The 27,455-nt window shown below is 38.3% G+C and overlaps 1 protein-coding gene across 1 annotated transcript in view; it reads left to right on the top strand.

Annotated features, from left to right (window-relative positions):
- The window catches only part of LOC126483634 (dedicator of cytokinesis protein 9), a 344,753-nt gene that overhangs the window by 235,353 nt on the left and 81,945 nt on the right, over positions 1–27,455 (top strand). The window contains exons 24-28 of the mRNA XM_050106687.1: positions 4,829–4,970; positions 19,224–19,394; positions 19,546–19,736; positions 22,564–22,836; positions 25,375–25,535. Coding sequence (XP_049962644.1) covers positions 4,829–4,970; positions 19,224–19,394; positions 19,546–19,736; positions 22,564–22,836; positions 25,375–25,535 — 938 coding nt within the window. The remainder of the gene's footprint in view (positions 1–4,828; positions 4,971–19,223; positions 19,395–19,545; positions 19,737–22,563; positions 22,837–25,374; positions 25,536–27,455) is intronic.

Here is a 27,455-nt window from a genome sequence, read left to right as displayed (position 1 = left end):
ATTATTATTGTTGGCGGATTTTCCCTAAAAGGAAATTGTTAAGCTTATGACTTTGAAGGCTTGTTCTTCTTGTCCTTCCAGTACTCCTTCATTCTCTTGGAGAGGGCCTCTTTTCTCTCCTCAGACCATTCTTGTTTGGTCCGCTGTTTTAGCGCTTCTGACTTTACTTCCCAATTGTCTATGTGTTTTCGGAAGGTGCTTCTGTCTGTGGTGTTTGTGGTGCCAATTGCTTGTAGGTCTTTTCGGACTCCTTCCATCCAGGGTGTCGAGACTTTAAGTGTCTTGATGTGTTCTAGAATTTTCTTGGTGAGTCTTGTTTCAGGGAGTCTATCTAAATGTCCGTAGAATTTAAGGCGCCTTTTTCTCATATCGTTCTCGATGTTCGAATATGCTTCTACTGTTGAGTTCTTCTGTAGTCTGTAGCCATCTGGTGTGGGTCTTCCTCCTAAAATTTTCCTCATGATTTTGCGTTCTTCTTTTTGATTTCTTCAATTTTGATTTTCCTGTTGAGTGCTAGTGTTTCGCTGGCATACAGTACGGCGGGTTTGATCACTGTGTTATAGTGTCTGATCTTGGTGTTTCTGGAAATGCATTGTTTGTTGTAGACTTTTCGTACCATGCCTAGTGATTTCCGTGTCTTCTGTTGTCTGTCTTCGTAAGCCAGTTTCTCTGTTCCGGTCGGTTCGATGATTTCGCCTAGGTATCTGAAGTGTGTGACCCCTTTAATTTTGCCGTACTTGGTTGTGATGTCGTCGCCTTCTCTTGTTAGGACTTGCGTTTTTTCAAAAGAGATTTGTAGGCCGACTTTCTCGGCGCATTCTTTCAGGATTTCGATCTGTGTTTTTGCTGATGTTGGGTCATAGGTCAGTATCGCTAGGTCGTCTGCGAATGCTAGGTAAGGGATTTCCAGTCTTTTCCTTCCTAATGTGACTGGTCTCCAGGTATTTTGTCTCCTGACTTCAGCTTCCCATTCGCTCATTACGTTGTCCAGGACAATGTTGAACAATAGCGGGGATAGTCCATCTCCTTGTCTTAGGCCAGTGTGGATTTCAAAGGGGTCCGAGATTTCGCCCATGAATTTGACTTTGGATTTTGTATTGGTTAGCGTCTGTTCGATTAGTCTTCGGGTCTTTTGGTCTAGGCCTTTTTCTCTGAGGATTTGGATGAGGGACTTTCTGTCGATCGAGTCGTAAGCCTTTTTTAAGTCGACGAAAGTGCAGATGATTTTTTTGGGGCTTGTCATGTGGGATTTTATGATTGATTTCAGGTTGAAGATATGTTCGGGGCAGACTCTGTTGGGTCTGAAACCCGCTTGGTATTCCGAGATGGCGGGTTCCAGTTGTCCTTGCGTTCTGGTGAGAAGGCAGGTTGATAGAATTTTGTAGATGACCGGTAGCAGGGAAATTCCTCTATAATTGTTTGTGTCTGTCCTGTCACCTTTCTTGTGTAGCGGGTGAATGAGTGCAGTCTTCCAGTCATCAGGTATGATTTCGGTTGTCCAGGTGTTCTGTATGATTTGTGTGATTTCGTTTAGCGAGTTTGGTCCTAGGTTCTTCAGCAGTTCTGCCGTTATTCCGTCTTCACCGGCTGCCTTGTTGTTTTTCAGTTTCTTTATGCAGTGGAGGATTTCTTCTTTTGTTGGTGATGGTGAGTCTTCCGGTGCGTTGGCCGGTTCTCGGGGTTCGAAGGTTGAGTTAGGTTCCGGGCAATTTAGTAATTTTGAAAAGTACTTCGCGAGCTCTTCACAGTTTTCTTTGTTGGTAAGTGCCAGTTTTCCGTCTTCTTTTCTGAAGCAGAGGTTCTGTGGTGAGTATCCTTTGACTTGGTTGGCGAACGTCCTGTAGAAATCCCGTGTGTTGAAATTTCTGAAGTCTTCTTCAATGGAGTTTAGCTGATCGTTTATGTATTTGCGTTTCTCTTGTCTTATTGTTTTCGATGTTTGTCTTCGAATTTCATAGAAGTTGTCCTGTGTTTCTTGTGTTTTGTTGCTGTTGTAGTTTGTGAAAGCTGTTCTTCGATTTTGTAGGGCGATTTCGCAGGTAGTGTTCCACCAAGGGTGCCTGGGTTTTCTAGTCAGCGGGATCAGTTCTTTGGCTGTGTTCACAATTTTTTGTTTAAAGCTGGTCCAATTATATTTTAAAAGAAAATAGTTACCTTCATCTGTAAATATGTAGTCTTTTTTGCACTGTGCAGCTTCACAGTGAACACTACCGTGTGCTATGTTGGTAATCAAACTTATCAATCCCTCAGTGTGTGGATTCACATAATCTGTAGAGATATTAGCTAATGAGAAATGGTTTTAGTTTTCTACTGAATCAATAGAGATTCATAATTTCTTGTTTTCTGTTAGTTGGGATATTGCTGAATATCTTTGCACAGCAGTACGTAACTCTGCTCTGAATCTTGGACAAGGAGGCAAAGTATGCATGAACATTATTCTTGGTTTGTGATTGTGTACATTACAGTTGAGCTGAAACTGATAATTATTGTTAGCAACAAAAACCGTTAAGACATAAAAGTATTGGGGAGTGAGTGTGAGAATTCCATCTCATCATGATTGGTTGGCTTACTCATTACTGAATGTTGTGACCTCATTCCATGATCCTTAAAAATGTATTCCAACTCTTGAACAAAATTTAAAAATTTAGTGCTTGGTTCTAATTATAGGTTGTATTTTCCTCAGCAACTAATTGAGGAGCTTTGGCTAATTAGAAATGTTTTAGAGCAGGAAATTTTACTTTTATAATGGTTACTTTTGTTGAAGAACTCAAGGGTAATGTTAATTGTTGTTGATGGTTGCTTTTTCAAAATATCCTGGATTCATATTTTGAGTAATGTAGAATTCTTTAGCAGTCTTGTAGTTTAATTTTTTGGTGGAAAAAAAGTCCAACACTAAAACACTGATAAATATTCTTCAGTTATTCAATCCAGCACTGGTACTAACATGAACTAAGTGACAAATCACCATCAACTCAGTTGTAACACACTGCTTTGGCAAGACACTGGCCCTTATACACAAAAGTAACAATTGGTGGTGATAAATACGTTATTACTACTAATACTTTTGTAAACTAATAATAAATATTACATATTCACTAAAGCTAAAGGGTAACAGTAAGTTTTACAGTAATGGCGGAAATGTTTGACACAGTTTTTTTTTTTTTTTTTTAATATAATGTCTTCTTTATTGCAAATTTTGTAAAATTTGAATTGAAGACAATCACTTCCAAAAAAAAAGGCAAATTTCTCGTAAATTGTTTTGATTGCTAACCTTTACATATGGTCCAGTTCTGTAGTTGAATTTTTACCCTAAATATAGCATATTATGCTACACCTTACTATATAAGGGCTTGATATTCCATGCTGACTTTCAGAAGCTTTTTAAATGTTACTTCCATACAAAAAATAACTGTTGTGTGTAACTGAGTTGTTATTCTTTTAAATTTGACAATTCTGTTTTAACTGAATATGAGCTCTTAAATAAATAATTTCAAAGCATTGATATTTGTAATTTCTTTTAATGACATGGTGTGTTTAGCATAAATACATATATGATATTCAGTTGTTCCAAATAATATTAAACAATAAATAGTAAATGTGAAATGTAGTCATATAGTAACACAATACTCGATACAGTACACTAAAAACTGAGCATCACAAACTCCTATATGAAATCCAAGCTGTTACATTACAATGGTTTATTTACTTTACACAAGATTCTTATTATTCACTTCTGCTCCTGAATAAACACTTGCCCAGGAAGACAGTTCCATAAGATAGCAGAGAGTGAAAATCAGAGCAAGAAGCAAATATTGTGTTATCAAGTCGACACAGTGGGAGATGGTTTTATGGGGAAAGTATGCTGAATTGAGCTTCTTGATTAACTTGTATGTGTGTTGACTCTATTTAATTGCTGCCCAGATGTACCCCAGGGAATATTATGCACTGCATTTCATTTAGTGTATAACAATTAATGTCCACATCTTGTGCTAAGAGATCATTGTTTTTGAGATGAAGACTTGAACTGTTAGCTTTGAACTGCTTGTAGACCAGTTCAACTGTCATGTGAACTGTGTCTACCAAGGTTAAATTTGAACCCTTGATTGGTATGCTTGTCATCGGCAAATGTTACAATTTTGAACTGTACTTTGAAGTCATTGGAAGATGATTTATGTAAGTTAAGAATGAGAGTGGGGCAGTACTGATCGTTGTGGACCCCACATGTTAAATGTTCCCTCATTCTGAAGTTTTGTTTCATGTGTGTGTGATAGTCTGCAATGAGACCCTCTACTTTCTGCTGTTAAGGCAAGACTCTGTCCAGGCAAGATGGATGCCATTAGTTTGCCACATAGAATTTTGTGGTACACACAGGCAAAGGCTTTGACAAGGTCACAAAATATAACATGATAATTTTTCTTGTTTAGCTCTGCCAGTACTTCTAATGTGAAGGAATTTATTGCTTTCTGTGTGGAGAATCCTTCACAGCAGCCAAACTGAGAGGCAGTTAAAAAATTCTGCTCAGTCTAGGTCACATTCTCAAATGCTGTTGAAAAGATTACAAGAAGTGAAATAGATCTTTTACTAGAGGTGGCAGGGAAGTAATCTGAGTTTTTATCTTAGGAAAGCTGGTTCATATGAAGTATGGCAATGTATGTGTGTAGGATTTTTCTAAGAATATTACTCGCATCATCCACCTTTATTCACTTTCACGAGTATGGACATGAAAAGAATTTCACAGCCATTCACAGATACATATAATTTATTTTGTTCTAATATTGAACCCTTATGTATAATTGACAATTTATGTTTAAAATGTTTCTCTTATAAGGTATGTTGAATGGATGCTCATCTGTTAGTCTGGAGTCAGAGTCATCCACAATGTCTGCAGATGGACATTCAACCATTTCTCAAGAGACCACTATTATCCGAGAACCTAGAGATGATGGTGTTAATTTCAAGAGACATTCAAGGTATAGTTATTAATCTGTTCCTTTATGCGACATAAATTCCTTTGTCACATTTACCTTTGAAATACTACATTATTTTGGTATTTCTTGTGTGCATTAATTCGTTTGAAATTTTCTATAAACTTGATATGTTACATGGAATGCTGATGAATACATGAAATATTATACTGCATCTGGAAGGGAATCAAAAGACTGCCCTTTATTATGAGCGGAGAGTGCCTTTTACTGACTTACAAATAGCAGGAAAGTTTTGATAGAATGTGAATTGATATGCATGCAACAGCATTCGCTCCCTAATCTGTTCCATAACGCCGCACATAAAAATGGGATACTTCAGGGGCTCACACACCAGGTTCTGTTGGTGTTAGAAACGTAGGGTCAAGTGTTGTGGATGGCCCTTGGGCTAGGGCCATTTGTACACCCAACAGAAGGATCGTCTTAGTGTTTCTATCCTGTAGTATAGGGTCACAGCATGAATATCACACACTTCCTCCTGCTTAGGCAAATGGAGCAAATCAGTTTTCTTTTTGTATTTGATGTGGTTTACAGTGGTCCTTAAGGGGCTTGTTGAGCACTGTTAGTTCGTGGACAGTTCCTTAGAAAACCCTAAAAAAAGCTTTTTTACCACTTTTTTCAAACCAAAAGTGAGCCACAGATTCCAAGATTGCTAGGCATAGAAAATAGTTGAAATTTTTACGATACGTTCCTAAGGTCCCAATGTCAAACAACCTTCAAAATTTTCTCGATATTTTTGTCTGTTTTTCAAGAACCAGAGGTTCAGAGTTACCATACTTAAACAAGTAAAACCCGGCGTGAGGTGGAAATGAATTTGTAAAGTGATATAACATGGGGAAATATGCTGTAAATTATATCCGTTATATTAGAGGGATTTTGGGAACCTATGTTGTAGTACACAGACACACACAAAATTTTTGTGCGTGTAAAATCCAATCTGAGGTGTAAAATTAGATTTGTGTTACTTCAATTTCACATAAATAAACTAACAAAATTTTGCTGACCCATAAATCTCATTTCATGTGAATGATATGCCCTGATGTGGCAGGGAAAAGAAGGGGACCAGTGGCAAAATGCTGGTATTGGAGCACAAAGAAAGCAATCAGAACATATTCATGTTTTTTTTATGCTGAGAGAAATGGAGGCAGTGGCATTGGGAAAGGGCGGAAGAGTAATAAATACTGGATGATAGTATCCATGGTTCTGATAAAGAAAGAGCAAAGGAGACAGTGGCTTGTGACAGTGTAACAGTGACAGTGGAACATCGTTGAGAGCAACAGAATAGTGCTAGAAAAAGAATGAAGGAGACATTGCCAGTGGAAGAGATAAAAGAGAAGGAGAAAGTGGAAATGGGTGAGAGCCTGTGGTAATGAGAGACTAAGACTATGACAGTGATAATGAGGAAGAGAGAGATAGTGACAGTGAGAAGAGAGAGCATCAGTGGGAATGAATAGATACTAGCAGTAAGAGAGAGCAAGAGGGAGACAGTGACAGCAAGAGGAAGAAGTTGTAGTAGTAGGACAGAATGAAGGAGACTGTGTCTGTGAGACAAGAGTCAGAGAGACAATGAAAATGAGTTGGACTGAATAAATGAGTGAGGGCAAATGGGATTGGATGAGTGTGAGTGATTTTCAATGATGGTCTAGTGGCTGGGAGTGAGTTATAGTTAGAGGAACGTGTGGGAGTGAGAGGTGAATTGCAAGTTAAAAAGATATTTGTATGCCAAGGTACCCCACTTACCAATCGGGGTCTTTTAACAGGAGAATTACAAGGGGTTTTGGTTTTTGAGAGGCTGGGAAAGTTTCCTCTAGTTAACTTGTAAAAATGTTGGCATTGGAAGGTGCCATGCGGGAACCCATGACTAATCTGCGGATTTGTTTGTATACATTGCTCTCAAAGGTGAAGTAGATCTGTGTCAGGACATAGTTGGCAATGTTTACCTATGCCAGAGACACTTCTTTGCTTCTAATTCCTCAACTAAAGCCAACCTAATGACGACATTGAACATTGCCTCTCACAATTCATACCACCATCCAACCATGAACCCCCTCCTATCTAATTATCCTCTGGTCATGTTTTAGGAATTCCTTACCCTGAACTTCACCTCGATGTCCTTCCTCAGGATCTGTCCTAAGAACAATAACCTCTCAGCTGAAGAAAGTACAGCCATTTACAACCTCAAAACATAACCTGATCTAATCATCCTCCCCGCATACAAAGCCTCCACCACCATCAAGATGAGTCTCAGTGACTACTTGGCAGAAGGCTTCCATAGAAGTCCAATACAACCTTCAAGTTCTACTGAAATCCTTGTAGATCCATCGCAGAGTCTTTCCTCCGAGTTCATCCTTACCCCGACAACACCCTGCACATGCACTACTGAGTCCATTCTTATCCTGATGGCACCCTGCACATGCACCATCTACATGCTTCCCAAAATCCACAAACCCAACAATCTTGGATGCCCCATTGTAGCTGGTTATTGTGCTCCTACTGAAAGAATTTCTACTCTTGTTGACAGACACCTCCAGCCAGTTGCACTGCAAGTAGATTCCTCTATAATGTAACACAATTTAGCTTATATTTATGATAGTACAGTACACATAATACAGTGTATAATTACATTCTTTCATACCACTGATAGATCGGAGACATTACCTATATACACTGTTTTCCAAGATGGCACTAAAACTTAAAAGTCCTCTATAGAGTAACAACACTTCTCTATTAATAATTGCTTCAGTCTACTCTTGAGCGTATTTAGATTTGCTTTCTTGAGTTCACAGGGTAGTGCATTGTAGGAAATTGCTCCCATTCTATGTGGGCTGTGGTCCGTTGCCTTTTTATTGGTCACAATTCTATGAAAATTTTCCCTTCCCCGTGTATCATAGTTGTGTACACTACTGTTTGTCATATTAAATTCAGGATTTTGTTTCATGAACATGACTGTATACAGTATATACATGGAGTACACCATAAGAAGTTTATATTTTCTAAAGATGTCTCTACAAGGCTCTCTCTTCTTTACCTTGGCTACCATTCTTACTGCCTTTTTTTTTGTAATCTAAAAAGTCTATCTATATGACCTGCTTATGCCCCACCCCATATCTCAATACCGTACTGAAGGTGAGGATGAATCAACCCAAAATATATTTGCCTTAAAGTATCATGGTCCAAGAAGGCTGAGACCCGTTTCAGTAGACACACATTTCTACTGATTTTCTTGCAAATATTATCTACATGTTCTTTCCATGATAAGTATTCATCAACAACGATGCCCAAAAATTTAAGTGAATTTGCATATGCAAGACCCAATGGGGTTGTAAATACAGTATGAGTTATGGCAGCATTATAACTGAGGATGAACTTCATTATTATCGTTTTGTCTTTATTTACAAGAAGCTTGTTTGCTGTAAGGTATGCGGACAGAGTATTGAAACTGATCTCGGTACTGTTAGCTGCAGACTGCATATCACTGCCACAGTTGATGAAGGATATGTCATCGGCATAGCTTACAACCGTGCAATTTTGGGGTTCAAATAAGTTATTAACATATACAAGGAACAGAAAAGGCCCTAGTATGCTTCCTTGAGGCACGCCACATTGAAGTGTCCTGAAGGTTGATTTGGTTGTTAGGAGCTGTTCATTATTTTTATATGTTAGCTTTACACACTATTTCCTGTTATTCAAATAGGAGGTAAGTAGTTTCAAGGCTAGTCCTCTCAACCCATACTCTTCTAGCTTACACAGAAGAATGGTATGATTCACAGTATCAAAGGCTTTACTCATATCTAGGAAAGTGCCTATTACCTTGTCACTTCTGTCCAGCTTATTTAATATTTCATGTATAAAAGATGCTACTGCTGTTGTAGTAGATCTCCCTTTTCTAAATCCATGTTGTAGGTTGTTTAATAGATTGTGTTTGGTGAAATATGATTCAACTTGATTTAGTGTTACTCTCTCTAACAATTTGCCTCATTCTGAGGTTAATGATATTGGCCTGTAGTTTTTAGTGTCAGTTTTTAATCCCTTTTTATGCACTGTTATAATTTCAGTAATTTTCAAAAGGTCAGGGAATACACCATTGCTGAAGGAGGTAGTTATCACGTGAGTCAGGGGTTTCACTAATTTATCCCTGCATTCCTTTAGCAGTTTAGCTGAAATGTCATCCCAGCCACAAGACATTTTTGGTCGAAGTGCTGATATGATTGCTAGGACGTCCTTCTCAGTAATGCCGTGGATATAAAAGGACTGGCTAGATTTTACAAGACTAAAATTTTGTGCCTTGACATGAACTTCATTTGTACCAACTGTTCTGAACTTTTGTATAAATTTCTCACACACTTCTTTTGGGCATACAATAACTCCTCCTCTTACGGGAAGGATTGTAAATAAATCTGTGGCACGGTCATGGACACCCACATAGCACCCTCCTGAGGCATCGATAGTCTGTCCAATATTATTTTAGGATTGAGACTTAGGCAGGAGCACGTGGAGGCACGGAACAGAATTACCATGTGTCTCGTGGAACCATGCATAATCTTACATTTCATTCAACTCACCCAAAAAACTATTCACTTTATAAATATGGACATTGCAGCAATGTGTTCTGAAATAGTTACACTATGCTTTGATTTTAATGTATCTGCACCAAAAAATAATTAAGACAATATTAGGACAGTTTATGAAAGTGTATTTTCTCACAACATTACTGAATTGACGACATGTGGGAAACTTTTTTGTTCCAGAGGTTAGGTGAATACATTATGCAAACGAAATCTTAAGGATACATCATATTTTCATATGTTCGAAACCAGAACTCTGACGGAGAGCTCTAGTGTGAGATAGTTTGAGTTAAATATGAAGTACAATTGTTCGCTCACTCCTCAGCTAGTGATCGGGCACTCATACTGTTTCGACAAAGGAAACAGATCACTATAAGTTTGTAATGAAACTGTTATTAATTTTTCTGATATGCCTACTGAATTTTAAAGCAATAAAAAATAAAATTAAATGTGTTTATCATGGCAGAAAAACATATCTTAAACAAGCCAACATCTATTGTTTATAAAGAACAAAAGTGATACAAATAACAGGGTCTCTGTGTTGCAGCAGTTATAAACAGTAAGACTTATTTTGTATGATGCAGACTGAATTCCTGAATTGGTTGCTATTAAAGCCTTATTAAAATTTCAAAACTTGTGGTGATATGTGTTCATTATGTAGGTACTTACAAATGTAAACTGTGTACTCCAAACATGTAGCTGAATCCTCCTGTGCTCCATTTTTACAGGGATACTGGAAAAACTCCACTGAATCCCTCTCATCGCTATGATCTATTCTTGAACTGCCACTGCCACTGCCACTATGAAATTACCATCTCCTCTACTGAATTTTCCAAAACAGCTTCATCCCACCATGCCTTTTCCATGATGCTCTGTGTGTGTTTGTGGACTTTCTTCCAGTCTTCAGTGGTGACGTTTCTAACAGCTTCTCTTTTCAGTGCTTCGACTATAGAGAGGGTAAATTTATTATTATTCCTGCAACGTAACCTTTAATTTGGACCAATATTAGTTCTATTGGGTTGAAATGGCAGTTATAAGGTGGTAGCCTAATGACAGTATGTCCATGTTTTCTTGCCAGTTTGTCGATTTTGTATAAGGGGAACTGTGACTTGTGGAGAGAGTTTTTTCCCATAAACTCCTCCTTTTTAAGGCCATCACTTACACCGACGTTATGATGTTGAAGTCAACCAGTCATTTCCTCCTCTTGGTTTGCCTTGGTAGGTGCCTTGTCAACTATAACTAAGTGGTAAGGAGCATTATCCAGAACAATTGTTGACTGTTTTTCAAGACTTGGTATTAGTGAATCTTCGAACCAGTTTGTAAATGTAATGTGGATCATTTCTTCGCTGTAATATGCTGTTTTCTTTTATTTAAAATGCAGATAACTGTTTGGGAGAAACCCTTGCAAAGTATCGACATGACAAAGAACAAGGTGTAGGAGAGATGTGGTTGGGTAACATTACGTGTGAATTCACTCAGTACCAAACATCAAATGATACATAGTGAGGCAAGACAGAAGGATACTGAGCTTTTAAATGCTAGCAACATGTGAGACTTTAAAAGTAGAATACACAGAAAGGTAATCATTAAGTCAGTAATGAGGAAAGTAAGACTGTTTGAAGAAACATAAGAGGGGAATGTAAATAGCAACAGGAAAGAAAAAGTAACAGCAAATTGTGGAGAACTATCACTCAGAGAACAACAGAGAAGGAAATAAGGTGCAAAATGTAAGATCAATGAAGAAGAAAAATAGAAGAAAAGAAAACAAGAAACACAAATAAAAACTGACACATGAAGAAAATCATGGCAAAATTGAGACATGTGAAAATGAAATAGACAGCTGAAAGTGTTTTTGCACATTAGGGCTACATTTTAATTTCAGCTGATATTAGCTAGCAAAGATAAAACCAGTTGCAATTATGTAGTAACCAAATATATTCAAAACTGATCTAAGAACACAAATATGGCTTTATTTATAAACCTCTAAACAATAATGGAAATAAGCCTGTCGTGACTCCACATGTAACAAGACAAAAGAATAATATGCAAAGTGCAACATAAGTGATGCACAGAACAACAGAAGTGAGCAGTACAAACTAAAACAACTTGGTGCGAGTGAGATAGCAATGCTCTGAGCATATAAAGGTGCAAGTCACTGGTACACGGCATGGTGGAGACAGTACCGCGTGCACGTTTGCTACAGTCAGCCTGCTCCCATAAAGTTGGCAGTTTATTTAAGTTTACACTTGTGGTGACATTACACTCAGTGCACTAGTAGCATGATACGCACATCTCACCCTTGTGAAAATAGCGCACCCAAGTGACAGAGGAGATGCTGGCGACCCAATGAGGGATACATCCGTCGAATCCAGAGCAGCGGCAGCCAGTGCCGATGGGGATGAGGGGAAAGGGGGGGGGGGGGGGGGGGGGAGTCGCCCCGGACCATAGGGCCAGCATGTGTGGAATTGCGGGCGAGCCCGAGGGCAATGGGCCCATGCGGTGCTTGACAACAGCACCGGGGAGGATGCTGTCACCATCTCTGCATCATCATCAGCGGGCATGTTCCAATGTGGAGGAAATGGGGCTGGAGCCACTGGCGATGATGGCAGAGGTGATGATGAGGGGACTGGAACAACAGGCTGCAGCAATGGACCCGAGGCTAGAGATGAACCATTGCTCAGCACTGGGAAGCTGGAACCCAAGGCCCTGCACATGGAGAAGGCAGCCAATTCGATGGGGGTGCCTTCACAGCAGGCAACAATGGGCTCGAGGTGGTGGGCAATGGGAGGGGGTCAGGGGGGCTGCAGCAATGGGGGCCACATCTGCAAACCCGTAGCTTCCAGCAATGAGTGGGAACACAGCTTATCAAATTGGTGTGACATCAGCCTGTCGGCTGTACGCATGTCACATAGACAGCGTCCCTGGAGGCAGACAACAGTGGCCGGTATCCACTTGGACCAGCAACCAAACTTTCACGCCCGGAAATCCCGGCGCAAAGTGGCCAAATGAATCCTGCTGTTCCAGGTGTGACGCAGGCATGCCATGCCAACCATGAGGCAACTCAGCTGGTTTCTGCTCCCCCCCATACATGTGAAGTGATAGGTGCTCAGAAAATGGAGAACATTGTCTGGTGAAGAACTCACAACAGGCTTCTTCATTTGGGACTTGAACTTACACACTAATCGTTCTGTCTCGCCATGTTATTGAGAGTGGAATGGTGGATCCGTAACATGACGAATGCCATGATGGGAACAAAACAATTGAAAGATATGAGAAATTTACTGGGGCTCATTATCATAAACTAAGGTAGAATGCAACCCCTCAGTAGAAAAAAATCCTCAATAGCATATGAATTGTGACCTCAGCCAATGCCAGTGCACACTGGAGAATGTAAGGAAACCGGGAAAATGCGTCCACAACTAAAAGCCAATAGGATTGCAAGAAGAGACCTACAAAATCAACATGAATGTGTTCCCGTGGCTGGGATCGAGTAGGCCAAGGGACAAAGACATCCTTGGAGCTGCCTATTGTCAGGCACACTGCTCACAAGCCGTGATAACAAAACACATAATTTTGTCATCAATCCCTGGCCAAAAACATGTCTCCTAGCTTGCAGTTCAATGCTCAGAACTCCCCAGTGGTCCTGCTAGAGAAGGCAATAAGCCTTGCACCATAATGCAGCAGAAATTACTACTCTGGGAGAGAGGTCTTCCATGAGAAACAGCGAAACACCATCAGAAACAAAGAGGCAATACCATAAGAAAAAACAGTTGTTCAAGGGGTTCAAAGCCCGATGTGGCAGTTTATCTGGCCAGCCCTGTTGAGCAGACTGAACTACCTGGCAGAGGATTGGGTCAGCGACAGTGGCCACTGCTATATGTGAGCTCATAATTTGGAATCCTCTATCAGATCCTGCATTTCAAAATCAGGATGGAAGCAAAGCAATTGTCAGGAACAGGACCAACAGGAAGGCAAGACAAGGTGTCCGCATTGGCATGTTTAGACGTAGGTCAAAAATGGGTTTTGTAATTGTAGCGAGACAATAACAGCACCCAACATTGTAGGCAGAGTAGTGTCTTGTCCGGCAAGGAAGTGAGGGTTAAGCAAGGAAACCAAGGGTTTACAATCAGTAATAAGGTGAGATTTGGAGGCAAAAAAATTTCTGGAGAAGATAGACTAAGGCAAGAGCTTTTTTTTCTGTCTGAGAGTAATGCTGCTGGGCTGCAGTGAGAGATTTAAAGGCAAAGGAAGCAGATCGTTAACCGTTCGCACATCAGTGCGCTAGGACCCCACCAAGGCCATACTATAAGGCATCAGTCGCCAACAATGTGCCGGTCCAGAGAGAAAATAGCTAAACAAAGGGCCAAGAGTAGTTTGGATTTCATTTGAAAAACATGTCTGCAATCTGGGCACCCACGAAAAGTTACATTCGTGCGTAACAAGGCATGCAACAGGTGGGCCAATGTGGCTACCACTGACAGGTATTTATGGTAGTAGTGTACCTTCTCTGGGAAGGCCTGAAAGCTTCTTTGTGGACGAGGGATGAGGAATGAACATAGCAGCCATCATGAGAGACCTTGAACCCCAAATAAACATTTGAAGGTGGAAATAAACTGAGATTTCAAGAGGTTACACTGTAAGCCTGTGGACTGTAATACAGAAAACAAAGTGCGCAGATTTTTCAAGTGATTGACTGTGGAGGAGCCCGTGACTACAATATCATCCAGATAATTAATGCAGCCCAGGACAGTCAGTTGCTCTAAAAATCGTTGAAAAATACCAGGGTACTAACCACACCAATAGAAAGGCACAAGTATCGACTAAGATGCAAAAGGAGTATTCAAAACCAGAACTAGTCAAGACTCTTTGTCCCTAGGAACCTGCAGATACACGTCAGCTAAATCAATTTTAAAGAGATACTGGCCACCCAATATTTTTGCCAATAGTTCCTTCTGGCATGGAAGAGGATGCGTATCCATGATTGACTACGCATTGACACAGGTACTAAAGTTGCCACAGAGGCGAAGTTTCCCTTATGGTTTCTGAACTACAGCCAGTGGAGACAACAGTCCACTAGTGACTGATCTGACTTTGTAACATTAACCAAAGCGGCCTTGATGCGCTGGTACTGCGAATGGCCAAAAGCAAGGGGGAACTACAGCTGTAATTTTCCTGAGGGTAGGTTTGAAAATTTAAAAAGGGAAAGGTGGAGGTTAAAGCTATATATAGTGGGAATTAGGAAATTTGGTGGCAGGAGGAACAAGACTTCTGCTCAGGTGAATACAGAGTTATAAATAGGAGCGTGGGTAAGTTACTATGAACAGCATAGTGAATGCATTATTGTAGCAAAGATAGATACGAAGCCCACACCTACCACAGTAGTACAAGCTTATATGCCAACTAACTCCACAGATGACAAGGGGATTGAATAAATATATGATAAGATAAAAGAAATTACTCAGATAGTGAAGGGAGATGAAAATTTAATAGTCATGGGGGACTGGAATTCGATAGTAGGAAAAGGAAGAGAAGGAAAAGTAGTAGGTGAATATGGAATGGGGGTAAGGAATGAAAGACCATAACTTAATCATAGCTAACACTTGGTTTAAGAATCATGAAAGACTGTTGTACATGTGAAAGAGGCCTGGAGACACTGGAATGTTTCTGATAGATTATATAACAGCAAGACAGAGATTTAGGAACCAGGTTTTAAATTGTAAGACATTTCCAGGGACAGATGTGGATTGTGATAATAATCTATTGGTTGTGAACTGTAGATTAAAACTGAACAAACTGCAAAAAGGTGAGAATTTAAGGAGATGGGATCTGGATTAACTGAAAGAAACACTGGTTGTAGAGAGTTTCAGAGAGAGCATTGGGAAATAATTGACAAGGATGGGGTAAAGAAATATAGTAGAAGAAGAATGGGTAGCTTCGAGAGATGAAATAGTGGAGGCAGCAGAGGATCAAGTAAGTAAAAAGATGAGGGTTAGTAGAAATCCTTGGGTAACAGAAGAGATATTGATTTTAATTGATAAAAGGAGAAAATATAAAAACGCAGTAAATGAAACAGGCAAAAAGGGATGCAAACATCTCAAAAATGAGATCGACAGGAAGTGCAAAATGGCAAAGCAGGGATGGCTAGAGGACAAATGTAAGGCTGTAGAGGCATATATCACTAGGGGTAAGATAGATACTGCTTACAGGGTAATTAAAGAGACCTTTGGAGAAAAAGAGAACCACTTGTATGAATATCAAGAGCTCACATGGAAAACCAGTTCTAAGCAAAGAAGGGAAGGCAGAAAGGGGGAAGGAGTATATAGAGGGTTTATACAAGGGTGATGTACTTGAGGTCAATATTACGGAAATGGAAGAAAATGAAGGTGAAATGGGAGATATGATACTAACTGTGTGAAGAATTTAACAGAGCACTGAAAGACCAAGTCGAAACAATGCTCCGGGAGTAGACAACATTCCATTAGAACGATTGATAGCCTTGGCAGAGCCAGCCCTGACAAAACTCTACCATCTGGTGACCAGGATGTCTGACACAGGCAAAATACCCTCAGACTTCCAGAAGAATGTAATAATTCCAATCCCAAAGAAAGCAAGTGTCGACAGGTGTGATAATTACTGAACTATCAGTGTAATAAGTCACAGTTACATAATACTAATACGAATTCTTTACAGATGAATGGAAAAACTGGTAGAAGCTGACCTTGGGGATGATCACTTTGGATTTCATAGAAATGTTGGAACACATGAGGCAGTACTGACCCTATGACTTATTTTAGAAGATATATTAAGGAATGGCAAACCTAACGTTTCTAGCATTTGTAGATGTAGAGTAAGCTTTTGCCAATGTTGACTGGAATACTCTCTTTCAAATTCTGAATGTGGCAGGGGTCAAATACAGGGAGCGAAAGAATATTTACAATTTGTACAGAAACCAGGTGCCAGTTATAACTCAAGGGGCATGTAAGGAAAGCAGTGTTTGAGAAGGGAGAAAGACAAAGTTGTAGCCTCTCTGCCATGTTATTCAATCTGTATCTTGAGCAAGCAGTATAGGAAACAAAAGAAAAAGCTGCAGTAGGAATTAAAATCCATGGAGAAGAAATAAAAACTTTGAGGTTTGCCAACGACATTGTAATTCTGTCAGAGACAAGAGGACTTAGAAAAGCAGTTGAACGGAATGGACAGTATCTTGAAAGGAGGATATAAGATGAACATCAACAAAAGCAAAACGAGTATAATGGAATGAAGTTGAATTAAATCAGGTGATTAGATTAGGAAATGAGGCACTTAATGTAGTAGATGAGTTTTGCTGTTTGGGGAGCAAAATAACTGATGCTGGTTGAAGTAGAGAGGATATAAAATGTAGACTGGCAATGGCAAGTAAAGCGTTTCTGAAGAAGAGAAATTCGTTTACATTGAATATAGATTTAAATGTCAGGAAGTCTTTTCTGTAAGTATTTATATGGAGTGTAGCCACGTATGGAAGATAAACATGGATGATAAATAATTTAAACAAAGAGAGAAAAGAAGCTTTTGAAATGTGGCGCTGCAGAAGAATGCTGGAGATTAGATGGGTAGATCACATAACTAATAAGGAGGTACTGAATAGAATTGGGGAGAAGAGGAATTTGTGGCACAACTTGACTAGAGGGAGGGATCGTTTGGTAGGACATGTTCTGAGGCGTCAAGGGATCATCAGTTTAGTATTGGAGGGAAGCACGGAGGGTAAAAATCGTAGAGGCAGACAAAGGCATGAATACACTAAACAGATTCAGAAGGATGTAGGTTGCAGTAGTTACTTGGAGATGATGAAGCCAGCACAGGATAGAGTAGCATGGAGAGCTGCATCAAACCAGTCTCTGGACTGAAGACAACAACAATAACAACAACAACAACAACAACAGCAACAATAGGTTGCACCACCCTTAGACGTTGAAATTTATCAAATTTTGCTTTCAGCTGATCTTTCATCTTCAGGTTGGTATGTATTATTTAATGTTGTAAAAAACACAAATTTTTTAGTTAAGAATGGCACTACCAGAAAATATAAAACACGATAAATCTAAGAGACAAACAATTGTACATGAGCTACATGCTGGCTCAGTTGTATAGATGACATACAATGTGTTCTAGATATACCATGTTTTATATTTTTGGATGCTATCATTCTTTGCTAAAAATTGGTTTTTATAAGATTTTAATAACATAGACAAATTTGCAAATGATCATTACTGGTCAAAATTGGTAATTAAATAAAAAATTACTTCCGATTAAAGCTTGACACAAATTTTAAAAAATTTGTTATCATTAATTGCATTACATTTACAAAGTGTCGTGGTATATGTATGACCCCAGAATTTGAGAACAATTCTAATAGTAATATAAATAGTTGTAAAATATCCCATAAAAAATAAACTGAATGGCTTCAACAAATTAACATAAGATCATCCTCTTCACTAGTAATGCTGACTGAGTACAGTGATTATTTCTATTTATAGTGACAAGAAAATTTCGCAAAAGCGAGAATGCGAGATTAGTGGGTTTTAGTGAAATAACATGAAATCGATGCTTTTTGAGAGATATTGCGACATTTGTAATTTTACTGTACAAAAATGTGATGAATTTGAGGACATCAGTTTACTAATATTCATAACTAATAGTTATCGAATATTAAAATTCCATTTTGACTTCTGATCACCTCAGGCTGAGGCTCGTGTTTAAATTAAAATAACAGTTCATTTCCCGCATAACAAATATTGATGTGATGACAAAAGCAGCACTGAATTTGGCAAAAAATAACTTCGTATTTAGTAACAAATAATACTGATTTTTCCAAAAAGCACCAAATTTGGCAAAAGATGGCAAATTTGACATAAAAACATAGAACTTGGCAAAAATCACAAATTTGGCAAAAAACAACACTGATTATGAAAAAATCCGCAACTGTCAAAAAAAAAGTTGGAAATCAAAACACCAAAATTGTAATTAAATTTGGCAGAGAAATTGCACCGAACATGTCAAAAAAATGGTATTGAGATTTCCAAACAAAAAAGCACTATTTTGTTAAAAATAGCAACAAATCTGGTAAATGTGACAGAAACGACTATGAGTTTGGCAAAAATTGCAATGAATATGGCAAAAATAACAATGATCTGGCAAAAATAACTAAAACTCTGGCAATAACTAAAGAATTTGGAAAAATAAAAATGAATATGGCAAAAGTAACAAAAAATTTGGTAAAAAATCTGTTAAAGAATAAGACCAATATTGGCAAAAAATAACACTGAATTTGGCAAGAAATAATAGCATATTTGGCCATAGAATGAAATGAATTTTTATTGTCTGTAACTAGTAAGGATATTCATAAATTATATGAATTCTGTACATTTCACATTTCCTGTTATTTTCATTTCTACATTTGATATAAAAATATTTGGTTGGAGAGATACAATTTGCAAGAAATTGGCAGTACACTATAAGCTGTATCACTTACTGAGTTAGCAGTAAATTGTAAGCTATACCACATACTCAGCACATGGAAATCGTTGTTGTACTTAGATATAATAATGGTATTATTTATCAATGGAAAATCCAATATTGTCAGTTTATCTATTTGTTGAAGTTAAATACTTATTTTTGTATTTTTCTTTTCTTTTCAAAGGTCTGTGAGTACCTCACAACCCATTCGATGTGACAAGCTGCAAACGTCAGAAGTGAAAGATATTTTGCTGTGCTTCATGTTTGTTGTAAAATACTTGGGAGATGAATATTTAGTGAACTGGTGGCAGCAGTGCTCTGAGACAGATACACTCAGCTTCTTCAGGTGTATTGAGTGAGTTTTCTTTCTTCTCTAAGGGGGCACTGCCTCTTCTCCCTACTTTCTGAAAATCATCGTTACATTTTATAGTAACGTAACAATTTTTGTACTTAGGAACTTTCATGCATTATCAGCTGTCTCACAATATTTGAAATTTTGTTTCTAGGATGTGCTTGCATCAGTTTAAATATATTGGGAAACGTCAGATTATTGGAAGAGCAAGTGGCAAACCAGGAACAACTAAGGCGATGACTTTACCAGCTCGAATGCAACCTCCAGATTTTTCTGGTGATGGTGAAGCATTTAATACGCACAGTGGAAGCAGCAGTGTTGGAAGAGAGAATATGCAGCAGTTAGGTGAGCATTACAAAATTATGGCATTGAAAATTATTTATTTGTACTTGTTTTAAGCAAAGCAAAGAAATATTGTTAATGTCATCTATTTGAGACAGAGCACAATCTTGGATTTTGAAGGAAATTAGACACATCAGTTTCAAAAGAACCTTCATGGTGTTTTCTGTATTCAATTCGGGAAAACCTCAGAAAATCACAATTAGGATCACCATTTGGGGTTTTAACCTCCTGACCACCCAAATGGGAGTCTAATTTCATACTGTTGTTGTTTTGAACTCAGTTTCATTGGCCTCACTTGTTTTATTTGTAACTTCTTGTGTAATAAGGTTCCAGATTGTTTGTACTGGGTTGAGAGAGAGAGAGAGAGAGAGAGAGAGAGAGAGAGAGAGAGAGACCACACAGTACGTATGTTTGTTTGTTTGTTTTAATTGAAAGCTGAGTGATTTTAAAATTCTTGTCAGAGTGGTGTTTTAACTCTTTGTTTTCTCTGAATGAAGTAGCTCTCTCACTTCCCTGCTTGAGATACTTTATGTCCAGATGTTGTGTGTCCCATGTGCTTACATCATTTTACCTCAGTTTATTTTAAGAAAATAAGAATTCAAAGTGCTTATTGTAACATGTTTAAGAAAAGACTAGTTTTTTTATCTTCAGTGTTTGCTTTGTAAATCATTTGGCAATCAATGTTGCTCTCACATGATCTCTTCAAACATTATGACGTGAGTCATTACTTAGATAATATTGAATAGTATTTTTCCTTTAGTATATGAATATGATTGTCAGTTGATTGCCATATTTTGTTATGGTCAATTAATCATAATAAAAAGATACATCAGTTATAGCCATTTATATATCCAAAACTTTGAAAACATTTGGGGAACAAAAAACAAGTTGACCATGTCTGTTACTTTATGATCTTCAATTCTTACTGAAAATTTGTTTTGCGCATCTTCATGATTTCTCTATAATAGATATTTCTGTTTTTCGCAAACTGTTGAACTACTCTCAGACTATTTCTTGGTCATTCCACTCTCAAATAACCCATGGGAAAAATGAACACCTAAATCTTTCTGTGCAAGCTCTGATTTCTTTTATTATATCACTGTGGACATTTCTCTCTATCTAGGTGAACAAAATGTGTTTTTAATGTGTACCATCACAGTTTGCTTATTATGTCCGAAACACACTCTCCCCTATTATGTGATAACACAAAACAAGCTGCACTTCTTTGAACTTTATTGATATTCTTCATCAGTCCTATCTGGTATGGATCCCATACCATGCAGCAATACTTCAGAAGAGGACTGACAAGCATAGTGTTAGAAGTCTCCTTACTAGATTTGTTGCATCATGTAAGTGTTCTGCCAATAAAGCACAGCCTTTGGTTCACCATCCCCATAACATTTGCTTCCAGATGGTCCCAATTTAAGTGGTTTATCATTGTAATCCCTAGGTATTTAGTTGAGTTGACGGCCTTTTAAGTTTGTGTTGTTTATTGTACAACTGAAATACAACAGCATTTTTTTTAGTATTTAGATGCAGGATCTCACACTTTTTATTATTCAGTGTCAGTTACTACTTTTTGCACCAAGCAGGCATCTTATCTAAATCATTTTGTTTGATCCTCTGATGACTTAACTAGATGGTAAATAACAGCATCATATCCAGACAATATGAGAGCTCCTAAATTGTTTGCATAAAGAATAGCTGGAGGACTATAACACTTCCATGGGAACCCTGCATATAACTCTGGACCCACTATATGACTCCCGTCAGTTACTCCCTTCTGACAGAAAATCACAAATGAGACTTACAGCTGAGATGTCATAATCCAGTACTGCACATAAACAATTTGAGATGTTCTCAAGCAGTAATATGAGATAACAGGTACAGTCTTTGGCCCCCAGCCCCTAAGTGGATTTCTGGCTTGAGTGCAAGTAGAGTGCAGAGTGTTGTTTGTCATGGTACTAGGAGGGGGAGTGTGGTAAGCCCATCATCCAGCCTTCTTTTACCCCCCAGGTACTCAGTTTGATAGCAGGCTGAGTGAATGTTTAGCTGTCCTGGAGGGACTGGAATGAGGAAAAATCCCCACTCGTACCTAAATTAAACCTGGTATCTCCAGAGCTAGTGTAGCCCTCCACCTACTGGACCACCATGGCACATAATATCATATACAGCATCAATATTAGAGTTTTCACAAATAATGATGATGCAGTTAATTCTGTGTAACCTCATTAATAGCGTCTCAAACTGTGTGATGAAACTTGTGATATTTTCTTCCACCATCTGATAAATACGGATAGCTTTGGTGTTTCTGTGTCCATTGTTATGGTACAGCGTTTAAAAAAAGCTATTAAACTAAGTATTCAGTAACCTGTAAGCCAGGACTTAACACTGGATTTTGTATAGCTATTGTGTATACAAACATTGATGTGAAGATCAATCCATGTTTTGTTTCAGTGGTTCTGAAATCATATGATGTTAGCTTGCATCCATTCACATTTACCTTTAAGTACAGGGCCACAGTAAAACAGCAGTATTGTTTGAATAGAACTTTTTATTTATTCATTTATGCCCTTCAGAAGAGATTTTAGTGCCTACAACAAAGACTCATTTATTCTATTTCTTTCATTGTTAATTATCTTGTAGTTGTTGTAGTTACAGTTGTTGCTTCAGTGTGTCTGATGATCACTGTGAATTTGTTATGAATTGAGAGTGGAGCTTCTAGTACGTTCTTATACAAGATTTGTATTGCCATCACCGAAATGTAATTTGAGTGTGTTGTTTGTATGAATCATAAACACTGACAACTTGCTGCTGTTCATTGTTTCAGTGGCAGAAAATGATTCCAGTAAACTTTACCAAGCACTTTTGGAGGCAAACATGGCAACTGAAGTTGGATTGATTGCTTTGGATGCTTTAGGACTATATTGCCTGCACTTTAAAGACAATTTGCTGGATACTGAGGGAGATAATGTTGTAATGAAGAAGCTGTTTGATATTTATCTGTCATTCCTTCAAGTTGGTCAGTCAGAAACATTGTTCCGGCATGTTTTCGCAGCTTTGCGAGCATATATAAACAATTTCTCTGTCGCATTATTTAAAGGTAAGTATTACTTTCAATAGGACATACCAAAACTGTTATACAAATTAGTGTTGACATTTTAGAGTATCAATTTACAAAACCAACAAATAAGTTAAAAGGAGACAGGTAAGAAGTCTGGTTTACAGTAAAGACGATTAAAGTGGGAAATGCTTACAAGCATATGCTTTAAGTATTATAAATGCAAAAAGGATATTTCAGCATTTACTGCTGTTTCTACAATTTACTGTTACAAAGAATTGGTGTTAACCCTTCAAGGTGGTAGTTTCTGCATGCCATAGAGCAAGGGTCATTTGTCTAAAATTAATGAAGTGTTCATAAATTGTTAAAATTAGACATTTAAAATGATCCTAATCAGTTAAAATTAACTTTCAGTTTGGTTTACTTTGAGTAAATCTTGGAAACAGAGTTATACCACAAAGTCTCTTCCCAGGAGTGTCCAGCATTTACATTATGAGAAATTTACATGTACTTCTTCCTTTGTCTTCTATGTAGATTGTTAAACAAAAAAATTGCTGTGCGTTGAATTGTTCCTTGTTCTTTAACCTTCTCCATAGTTTCATGTACCACTTCATACTCTTTCCCTACCCACAAGAAAAGACTGTAGTTTTTGATTTGTGTGTACTCACTCAATGCGACAAAGATCTTAACATTATGCCAGCACAGATTCCCCTATATTTAACTGCTGAAGTAGTGTCAGTTGTTATCAACAGATGGCATAGAAATACGAGTGGCAAGTGTGTGGTCGGCTCACAGCTAGTGCAGGTGCTCGTGGCCCGTGAGCTGATTCCCAGCTTGATAGGTTAATATCTACAGCATCTGTCATCTTTGTATTCAGGTTCATACGTGATGTACTTAATTAAGTCTGTGTCAGAAGCTGTCTTTGGCAGTTGTCTCTAAGATCTTGACAGAAGACATTGATTTTTCTTATCACAAGACGTGATACTACAGTTAGAATTTTTAGTTTACATTTCTGTGGACTAGAAGTTTAGATATGGTGGTAGTGTTGAAATAGATTCCCAGTGTTTTCTCTGTGCCACCTCTGTTGGAGTATCGCCATAAGTCATTTTCATCTAACTTCCGAGATCTTAAGAAATACTTGCAAAAGCTTGTCAGTTTTGACAACCATTCCAATTTGGAACAACTTTTTGTGATGGTACCTGACACAGGGTGTACTGGCTACATAGTGTTTTGAAACCAAGATTGATGTTCGAACACTGTAAGTGCAAGTAATGTGAGCTTAAATAAGTACTGATGAACAAAGCCAGAATTGTCATAAAGATACAGACTGCCATTCCAGCTACTGGGCTTGGTATTTATTTCCTGTAGCAGCCCAGCAGCCATCCCCATGTGACCTGTTTGCCGCAACCCTTGGATTTGTGGTTGCTGAAAGTAGAACTGTGCTACGCAGATGCTATCACTGTTACTCTCTGTGTTTTCATATTGCTAGAGTAGTGGGATATTAATCAGAAAATCTTTGAAACTTGTCATCTTTGTTGGATTTTACTACTCGTTATTGTGTGTTCTTGTTGAAATACTGTTTTTCCCACAGTTCAATTGGACGTTCTCTAAAAAATTATATCTACAACTTAGTGCTTCTGTAAACAAAGCTGGAACAACGTACAACAAGATAAAATCTAGCTATTTCAGTCCTTAATATGGTCTTTTGCTAAGCTATAGTTACCATTTTCTATATGTCTATTATCAAGTTGGTAGACAAGACAAGTTATACTTGCCTTCCATTTGGAATATCTATAGAACCTGACAAGTAAAACAAACATTCAGCTTCTGCTGTTACTCTCGAGGTAGCCTCAGTCACGACATATTGCAGAAGCGCTCAGAAACGTGCTTAGTTTCAAAGTAATTAAGTTCCCTGTTTGTTTTTGCCTTAATAATGGTTACTCTGCATTAGATAATACACATTTCTAAATTTCATAACAACAGCAAAAATAGCTGTTGTTTATATTAGATCAGGAAGAATGAACACATTGGTCTCACAATGCTGGAAACACACATTGCAGATTTTAATGAAGCACAAAAAACTGTCCTGTATGACACTGATATGATAATAAGCATACTGTATTCCATTATGCTGTATTATTGGAGCACATTGCAACTCACACTGTGAAAATTGCTCACAGTTTTAGTGGAGTTCCAAGTAAAATTGTGATAAGAATGCTAAGGGATTTCAATGTTGTATGTTTGAGGCTAAGTTGATTCAGAATACTCAAAGAAAATTGTTAACAAGCAATGTTGATAAAGGAAATATGACCTTATCTTTAGTGATCAGATTAGTGATTTAGTTACTCCTCGAGACATGGAGTGCATTGGAAATTATGATTTGAGGAAGAAATGTTTAACTTGAAATGGATGATTATTGCCTGAATGGTGCTTTTTATTACTGGTAATGGGTATCAAATTATGTAAAAGACTTACTCTCTAATTTCCAACCAGTTTGTTTGGAGCCATTGACCACTTTTTCAAGAATGTTGAATATTTTAGCAGTTACCTGTATTCTGAATGTAAGGCTTGAATTAACAGGTGATGCAGTCCTTTGTGGAAGACTATGCTATGAGCTGCTAAGGTGCTGTAATAGCAGACTGTCAACAATAAGACAAGAATCCTGTGCCATATTGTATCTTCTGATGAGAAGTAATTTTGAGTTCAGCAATCGCAAAGGTCTTACAAGAGTCCACTTGCAGGTTGGTGTACTTTATTTTATTATTTATTGTATCACGTTACCTTAATTAGTTTTTTGAATATTGGTGACCAACACATTATCCACATTAAAAAAATTCTTTACGTAGTTTATATCCACATTGGAGCATGCGAATTGTCCATTTACACCACAGTATTCAGGGCATCAGATGGAGAGAATTTTCTGATTTCCCCCTGCTCTTCTTCTTCTGTTCCCAAAACTTTTTCACTATTTCCGATCTGGCTACCCTTTCTTCATCAGTAAAGGAGTATAATTTTCATTTAAATACAGTATGTCCTGGGAGGAATGGCCATTATTCAGCTGTATGACAGGAATAATCATCCAAAGTAAAAAAGTCTGGCAAACATCGGCTCTAAAATGTGTATCTTAAGAGCTGTGAGCACTTGTTCAGTATGAGAGATGCATTTCACAGTAGCACATGCTCATATACTACGTGATCAAAAGTATTCGGACACCCCCAAAAACAAGCATTTTTTTCATATTAAGTGCATTGTGCTGCCAGCTGCTGCCAGGTACTCCATATCAGTGACCTCAGTACTCATTAGACGTTGTGGGAGAGCAGAATGGAGTGCTCCACGGAACTCACAGACTTTGAACGTGATCAGGTGATTGGGTTTCACTTGTGTCATACTTCTGTACGTGAGATTTCCATACTCCTAGCCACCCCTGGGTCCACTGTTTCCGATGTGATAGTGAAGTGGAAACGGGAAGGGACATGTGCAGCACAAAAGCATACAGACTGACCTCGTCTGTTGACTGACAGAGGCCACTGACAGTTGAAGAGGGTTGTAATGTGTAATAGGCAGACATCTATGCAGAACATCACAAAGGAATTCCAAACTGCATCAGCATCCACTGCAAGTACTATGACAGTTAGGCGGGGGGTCAGAAAACTTGGATATCATAGTCCAGCAGCTACTCATAAGCCACACATCATGCTGGTAAATGCCAAACGACGGCTTGCTTGGTGTAAGGAGCATAAACATTGGATGATTGAACAGTGGAAAAACATTGCGTGAAGTGGCGAATCACGGTTCACAATGTGACATCCAATGGCAGAATGTGGGTATGGCAAATGCCCGGTGAACATCATCTGCCAGCGTTTTTAGTGCCAACAGTAAAATTTGGAGGCGGTGGTGTTATGTTGTGGTCACGTTTTTCATGGAGGGGACTGGCACCAATTGTTGTTTTGTGTGGCACTATCACAGGACAGGCCTACATTGATGTTTTAAGCACCTTCTTGCTGTTAAAGAACAATTCAAGGATGGCGATTGCATCTTTCAACACAATCGGGCACCTGTTCATAATGCATGGCATGTGGCAGAGTGGTTACACGACAATAACATCCCTGTAATGGACTGGCCTGCACAGAGTCCTGACCTGAACCCTATAGAGTACCTTTCGAATGTTTTGGAGCTCCGACTTCATACCTCTCCTCAGTGCAGCACTCTGTGAAGAATGGGCTGCAATTCCCCAAGAAACCTGCCAGCACATGATTGAATGTATGCAGGAAAGTTGGATAGAGGTCAACACACATCCCACAGATTGCACTTAAATTATGCAGCAAAACACAATTTGTGTGAAAAATTAAATTTAATCATAAAAGAAAGAATCGAACTGAAAAACTTAATATATATAAACAGTTTGTTCACAACTGAAAGAAGTCTGACTGAAACGTTTTTAGACTAACTCAGCCTTCACCATACATACATGAAGGCGAAGTACTTGACAACATCGCAAATCACAGTAAAATCAAAATAATATCGCAAAATGTCCAGTATATTACCAATAAAATTGAACAAATTGACGAATTTCTAAGTGTTAGTAGCCCTCATATTTATCTTGTGAATGAACTAGGGTGCAAAACTGAAGAATTACGCAGCATTAATTTAAGTAATTATAA

This window comes from Schistocerca serialis, chromosome 6 (genome assembly GCF_023864345.2).
Source record: "Schistocerca serialis cubense isolate TAMUIC-IGC-003099 chromosome 6, iqSchSeri2.2, whole genome shotgun sequence".
Classification (NCBI taxonomy): domain Eukaryota; kingdom Metazoa; phylum Arthropoda; class Insecta; order Orthoptera; family Acrididae; genus Schistocerca; species Schistocerca serialis.
This window is presented reverse-complemented; position numbering and strand designations above follow the sequence as displayed.